Here is a 7639-nt window from a genome sequence, read left to right as displayed (position 1 = left end):
TGCCCCTCCCCCAGCCTCTTTCCCCTCCCCACTCTCTCCTTGTGCCCCTCCCCCAGCCTCTTTCCCCTGCCCCACTCTCTCCTTGTGCCCCTCCCCCAACCTCTTTCCCCTGCCCACTCTCTCCTTGTGCCCCTCCCCCAGCCTCTTTCCCCTCCCCACTCTCTCCTTGTGCCCCTCCCCCAGCCTCTTTCCCCTCCCCACTCTCTCCTTGTGCCCCTCCCCCAGCCTCTTTCCCCTCCCCACTCTCTCCTTGTGCCCCTCCCCAGCCTCTTTCCCCTCCCCACTCTCTCCTTGTGCCCCTCCCCCAACCTCTTTCCCCTGCCCCACTCTCTCCTTGTGCCCCTCCCCCAATCACTCTCTCCTCCCCCACTCTCTCCTTACCCCCTCCCCCCCTCCTTCCCTCCAGTCTGTCTTCCCGCCTCATCTCCTTCCTCCCTGCTCCAGCCTCCTCAATCCTCCCCCTCCGCAGTGGTTTCTCCAGGCCCCCCCACTCAGTGGTTTCTCCCGCCCGTAGTGCGTCTCCCCACCGCAGGGAGCGCGTGGCCCAGGGAGACAGCGGCGCCCCCTCCTCCGCACCCTTTCCGAATGTACCAACACGGGGGGGGGGGGGGAGGAAGCACGCCAGGGGCGGACCACAGCGCCTGCCCTTTGCCCCGCTGCGGGCCTCCCCCCCCCGCGCGGCCTGCGGCAGTGGTACCGCCCGCCCCGCCCCGCGGCTCTCCCGGAAGGAGCGGGGGGCCGCCTGCCCGGAGGCTGCACATGGGCCCCCAGCGCCGCGGAGCCGGTGGCTTCGCCGGGGCGCTGGGCGCTGCCGTGGCTGCCGCGTACGCGGCCACGCTGCCGCCGTCCGTGCCCGGGGGAGACTCGGGTAAAGTACCCAGGCCGCCCCCGCGACCCCGGCGCAGGGACCCTCCCCCCGCGCCCCGCCGGCAGCGTCCGGGCCCGCGAGCCGCTTCGCCCTGCGGGGGAGACGGGGCTGGGACCCGCCCCGGCCCCGCGCTGTCCGGGGGCTGCAGCTGGGCCATGGCTCCTGCCCCGCTCCGCAGGCCGCGGTGCCCGCGTCCAGCCCGTCTCGTCACTGTCCCAGGCCGGGCTCCCCCCGCCTGCGGTGCGCGGCCGGGTACCCACACCGCGGGGGCGGTGACAGTGCAGCGGCTCTGCCCCCCCTCGCCGCCCTAGATCTCCAGGGGGAGAGACTGAACTACCCCCCCCACACACACACACACCCCCGTCCGCGAAGGGGGTGCCGGCCAAGCACAAACAGCCCCCCCCAGGGATGCTTTTCTGTACAGCCGTCCCCCTTCTCCCGCCGGGTCTGTTTGGGTTCTGGGAAGGGCAGGCCCAGGCTCCCCCCTCAATCCAGAGCGGAGAGCGAGAGACTTCGGAGGACAGTGAAGTACTGGGGGCAGCCAGTGCAAAACCAGGAAGGGGAGTGAAGTCAAAGGGTCAAAATCAGGGTTCTGGATGGGGACACCAAGCAGAAAACTCTGGATGGTCCCTTGTTTTCTAGATGGATGTGTGCGGAACTGGTTGGAAAACCGTTCCCAGAGAACAGTTATTAGTAATTCATGGTCGGGCTGGTGGGGTCCCGCAGGGTGGCATCCCGCAGGGATCAGTTCTGGGTCCGGTTCTGTTCAGTAGCTTCATCAATGATTTAGATAGTGGCGTAGAGAGAACGCTTATAAAGCTTATAATACCAAGCTTGGAGGGGTTGCAAGGGCCTTGGAGGATAGGTTTAAAATTCAAAATGATCTGGACAAGCTGGAGAAATGGTCTGAAGTAAACAGGATGAAATTCAATAAGGACAAATGCAAAATGCTCCCCTGGGAAGGAACTGTCAGACACACACATACAAAATGGGACAGGACAACCTAGGAAGGAGTACTGTAGAAAGAGATCTGGGGGTCATGGAGGATCATTAGCTAAATATGAGTCAACAATGTAACACCATTGTAAAAAAAAAAGCAAACATCATTCTGGGATGTATTAACATGAATATTGTAAGCAAGACACGAGGAGTAATTCTTCTGCTCTACTCCGTGCTGATTAGGCCTTAACTGGAGTATTGTGTCCAGTTCTGGGTGCCACATTTCAGAAAGGATGTGGACAAATTGCAGAGAGTCCAGAGAAGAGCAACAAAAATGATTAAAGGTCTAGAAAACATGACCTATGAGGGAAGATTGAAAAAATTGGGTTTGTTTAGTCTGGAGAAGAGAAGCCTAAGAGGGGACATTATAACAGTTTTCAAGTACATAAAAGGTTGTTACAAAGAGGAGGGAGAAAAATTGTTCTTCTTAACCTCTGAGGATAGGACAAGAAGCTATGGGCCTAAATTGCAGCAAGGGCAGTTAGGTTGGACATTAGGAAAAAACTTCCTAATGGTCAAGGTAGTTAAGCACTGGAATAAATTGCCTAGGGAGGTTGCAAAATCTCCATCATTGGATGACCTCTTGAGTCCCGTCCAGTCCTATGATTCTATGGATTGCCATTGACGATCTAGCTACCAAATCAGAAGGGCCTGCCCCTCTTCAGAGAGGAAGGGCCAAAAGAGAACAGAGGGATCAGCTGATTTTGAGGCACAACAAATGAGAAAACAGGCAGGGAGTCTGAGTCAGAGGTTCAAAGTCAGGGTTCTACAGAGGGACACCAAGCAGAGGACCCTGTGCAGCTCCCACGACCCTTTCCCCCTGGGAGAGACTTGGGGAGGGAATGAATGAGGAGAGTCTCACCCCAGCAAGTGAGAATTGAGAAGAGTATACGGGCTGTCTCCCTAACAGGTCCAGGAGCCCTCCCATGCCCATCCCCTGCTCTCCCATAGCCATGCAGTAATGAGCGGTAACCAGTCTTAAGAAGACTGCTGTCCGGCCGCTGTGTAGCCTGTCCATCTGCATCTCCTGCCTCATGCTCCCTCCACTCCAGGGATGGGGTCTCAGGGTCGGGGGTGGTCGCTTCCTCTGTGCCCAATTGCTGTGCTCTACTGCAGTGGAGAAGCTTCCTGAAATCTCTAAGGACCTCAGTTTACTCCCTGAGATTTATTTTGGAGCCACACCCCAACCATGCTGATTTCATGTGGCTTCCGGTTTTGTGACATGTGTTGTGTCTGTGTCCTGCCTTTCAATGAGGGATTTAGAAAGCAGCCTTGGGGGGACAATTTGTGTCCAAGACCAGCCAGTGTTGCAAGCAATATGGGACTGCTTGGGCTCTTACTCTTTTGAGCGTGTGTCCGGCTATATTTGACATGGCAGTGTATTGACTAGGCTGATATGTCCTTCTAGTAGTATAACTGGGGGAAAATGGGAAACAAACTCACTCTTCTTCTGCCAATAGGAAGGGAAAATGTCATCTCTCCTCCAGTTCCTTGGGGAACTTGCAAATTGTAAGGCTGGTCCTGCTTAAACTTCTGGTTAGCATGTTGCCTGTACAGCTGCAGTTTGAGTTTGTGTGTGTCGGATGGTGTATTAATTACCTAACGGTACTTACAGACTAAGTTGCTTTCTCTTTCCCAGCCCCCAAAAGAGCTGAGCAGTTTATTCAATGCTTTGCCTCTTCACCTCTGCATCTAAGATGTTTCTCGTCTCTGTTTAAACTGACATTGCCCCTTGTTGGAAATTAGGATTTAATTAGAGAAAGTAATTTTAGAAATGAAAACCCATTAGAGCTATATTTTAATTTTCATCTTAAATTATACTTTTTCAATTTTTTTCCCCTAGACTTGTGGTCAATTATCTTGGATTTCTTTAACAGTCGGTTGATAGTTATGCAAAGTACAATATTTCCTGTGTAATATGTTGATGTTTTACATTGGCAGTATTTCAGTGTAGCAGCCGTGTTATTCTGTATCTACGAAAAGAACAGGAGTACTTGTGGCACCTTAGAAAAGCTTATGCTTTTGCTTATGCTCACGAAAGCTTATGCTCAAATAAATTTGTTAGTGTCTAAGGTGCCACAAGTACTCCTTTTTATTGGCAGTATTGTAAGTTTAAGGTAATATATTCTTAGCATAACCGTGTATACCCTAATACAAAGTTGAATAATGTTTCAAGTGATAGGTACTTGATTTAAGGACAGTGCAAAACAGAATTGTTTCACTTCACAAAAATCTTCCTAATAAAGTGCACATTTGGGTCCCCAGGTACATTGCATGCCTTGTAAGTAACCTGGTTGCAGGGCTGTAATTATTATTATACCAATACTTAGAGGCTCCAATGACGGCTGGGCCCCTGTGGTGCTAAATGCTGTATAGTCACAGAGTAAAAGATAGTCCCTGGCCCCAAAGAGTTTACAAACTATATTTAAAACAAGATGGAAGAAGTGAATTCAGCAGACAATGGGAGCGTGAAGGGAGAGACAAATGGGGTAACTGTCTCATTTCATTGGCTAGCTCTGGCACATCTTGATGACTCCTCATTCAGTTTAACATTTTTTATTTTAATTTTAAGCATCTTCCTTTGCCTGTTTCCATATTTTAACCATATTCTATGTTAATCTGGAATTAATAATATATTTACAATAATAACCTTTTCATCTTCTAAAATAATTCCTGATGGGATACATACCTGTATTACCTTAGACAGTGCCTGTGGGTCATAGCTATAATGCATGTTTACAGTTTTTGGAACAGTTCTGTGCTGTTTTGATTGTGATCTTGCTCAGTTTTTTGTATCCAGGATGCAAATAAATTTAACAAATGTGATATACATGCTCTCCATGTCTACTGAAGGAACGACAAGAAGTAATCAGCTTAATCTGTAGCAAGGAAGATTTAGGTTAGACATTAGGAAAATCTTCCTAACTATAGGGATAGTTAAGTAGTGGAATAGGTTATCTAGGGTGATTGTGGAATCTTTATCACTGGAGGTTTTTAAGAATCAGACGAACACCTGTCCAGGGTGGGCTAGGTTTACTTAGTCCTGCCTCAGTGCAGGGGGATAGACGCTTCTACACTTCTACGATTCTACAATACTGCTTCCTGATTTGACCGGAATTTGATTAAAGTGAGTTTAGTTCTTTGGGTGTTGATTACGTCTGATGGGTTAGAGCATATCAAAAACAACAGCAGCAAAACCCAAGAAACAACAAGGCGTGTGTTCTTCATCCCTTAGACCTGTTTCCTTGTGTGTTGTATTTATTTTATCCACCCCATGTCTTTTTATGTTGGTGATATTTTTATAGTGTTAATGCCTCACGACAGGCGTTATCTTTTTGTTCTGTGTTTGTACAGCGCCTAATACGATGGGGACTTGGTCTGTGATTGGGGTCTGTAGGTACTACCACAATTCTGCTCATAATAACTTCCCGTATTATGGGTGCTACTGTGCTATGATGTGTCACAGCACCGCTGCCTAGTTTAGCATGATTGGCTGACTCTGATCATAAGAAGCCCCGAACTTTAATAAGAAGAGTGTTGCCACCAAGAGAGCCGCAGGGAAATGCCTGCTTTCGGTTCAGAGAATTGCCTTTGGTACACTGCAAGAGAGATTCCTAAAAGGCGGTCTGTAATAGATTCCACTTGAGGTTGTGAGTAAGACAAAGACATAAGTGACAGTCTTTGCATGTGTTGTGGGGCTTGAGCAGTCACAAAGACTCTGAACCACCCTGTCAGGGGAGCTAGACCATGCCTTAGATGTGGCAGTTAATGTGAGATGTGTTCCTGTGGCATGTCCCTCTGGTAGTCTGCCTGATAGCGTCTCTTCTTCCCTTGTTCTTTCCATTTCATTCTGAATCAGTGACCAGTTACACCATCCGTGTCTTTTGGGGCTTTGCGGCTGGATCTTGTTGAGGCCAGGTCATTTCCAACTCAGCTCTTCCTAGCCTTCTACACGGGCTTCTGCTTAAAATATTTGAATAGGTGCATCTAGGGTCCCAGCACTTCCACACCACATCCCACTGGGAGGATCAGGTTTTTTCCTTCCAAAACAGTGGCTGATAGCGATAAACTAAAGCGTATTGAATCAATAAATGCAGTACTATAGTCGTGATAAGCACTTCCGCTTAAGGACCAGGTCAGTTCCCTTCCCCCACCCCTGGACAAACAAGTCCTTTGTAAATTTTGTCTCTGAGCATCTGGGCTCTAAGACCCTGATCCTGCAAGCACTTAACTTTAGTCATGAGAGTAGTTCCATTGAAGTCAATGGGACTACTCATGTAAGTAAAGTTGCACAAGTGCTTAAGTATTTGCAGGATTGGTGTCTACAATCATACATAGTTTTGAAAGACAGCCCAATATTTTCGAAACACTATATTTTTTAAAAATTGTCCTTAAAGTGTTGTAATCGTAAAATGTAAATACCAGGAATGATGTAGATCTTTTCAGTGGCATCTTTCTCATAGTGTTTTGCCATTGCTGGTATAATAATAATAAAAAAAGAGGGAGAATGAAATTTACAGTTAATTCAAAAACATCTGCAGACATTGAACCAGCTTAAAATGGATCAAATAAACTCAAGTTGAAAAGAACTTTTCTCTCTGTTTCAGACAGCAGCACCCTACATTCTGAGCCTCAAGACACACCGTGTTTTTAAAGTCAATCTCATGTTCATGTCCTGATTTTATATCAGTGTCACATGTACCCTGTTATGTAATAATAATACTTAGTGTTTTGTAAACACTAATGCCCACAGCATGGTTGTGAGGTAGGTAATTATTATCCACATTTTACAGATGGCCAAGGAAACTGAGGAAGAGAGATTAAGTGGCTGATGATTCACTCAAGGTCATAAAATTAGGCAGGGTCAGAGGCCAGATTAGAATCCAGTTGTTCCTGGCTCCTTGTCCTGTGTGCAGACCGACAAATCACATACCCCTAGTAAAAAGAAAAGGAGTATTTGTGGCACCTTAGAGACTAACCAATTTATTTGAGCGTAAGCTTTCATGAGCTACAGCTCACTTCATCGGACGCATGTAGTGGAAAATACAGTGGGGAGATTTTATATACACAGAGAACATGAGACAATGGGTGTTACCATACACAAGAGTGATCAGATAAGGTGAGCTTTTACCAGCAGAAGAGTGGGGGTGGGGGAGGTGGGGGGGGAAATCTTTTGTAGTTATAATCAAGGTGGGCCATTTCCAGCAGTTGACAAGAACGTGTGAGGACAGTGGTGGGGCATGGAGGGGGGGAAATAAACATGGAGAAATAGTTTTACTTTGTGTAATGACACATCCACTCCCCGTCTTTATTCAAGCCTAAATTAATTGTATCCAGCTTGCAAATTAATTCCAATTCAGCAGTCTCTCGTTGGAGTCTGTTTTTGAAGTTTTTTTGTTGAAGAATTGCCACTTTTAAGTCTGTAATCGAGTGACCGGAGAGATTGACGTGTTCTCCGACTGATTTTTGAATGTTATAATTCTTAACGTCTGATTTGTGTCCATTTATTCTTTTACATAAATGGACACAAATCAGACGTCAAGAATTTGTTAGTCTCTCAGGTGCCACAAGGCTTCCTTTTCTTTTTGCAGATACAGACTAACACGGCTGCTACTCTGATACCCCTCGTAGTTCATCAAGATTGTAGCAGCACTTTCTTTGTCTCTTTTGTATTGTTTCATTTTTCAAATGAAGGTTGGTGCCTAAAGCATTTTAGAGGTTTTGGTATTTGTTCCGATAAACACTTTTTAAAAAGCTGTGTCATAATGCTTG

General features: G+C 47.5%; 1 protein-coding gene across 3 annotated transcripts in view; it reads left to right on the top strand.

Moving 5' to 3' along the window:
- The first annotated feature begins 555 nt into the window (after positions 1-555).
- Positions 556-7639, top strand: part of TMEM260 (transmembrane protein 260) — an 87048-nt gene continuing 79964 nt past the window's right edge. Inside the window, exon 1 of one of the 3 annotated variants that reach the window (XM_073350020.2) lies at positions 556-868. In XM_073350020.2, coding sequence (XP_073206121.2) covers positions 586-868 — 283 coding nt within the window. In that variant the 5' untranslated portion in view covers positions 556-585. The remainder of the gene's footprint in view (positions 869-7639) is intronic. The other 2 variants (XR_012159604.2, XM_073350023.2) reach the window with 2 other exon arrangements.

The sequence above is a fragment of the Lepidochelys kempii genome, chromosome 6 (genome assembly GCF_965140285.1).
Source record: "Lepidochelys kempii isolate rLepKem1 chromosome 6, rLepKem1.hap1, whole genome shotgun sequence".
Taxonomy (NCBI): Eukaryota; Metazoa; Chordata; order Testudines; family Cheloniidae; genus Lepidochelys; species Lepidochelys kempii.
This window is presented reverse-complemented; position numbering and strand designations above follow the sequence as displayed.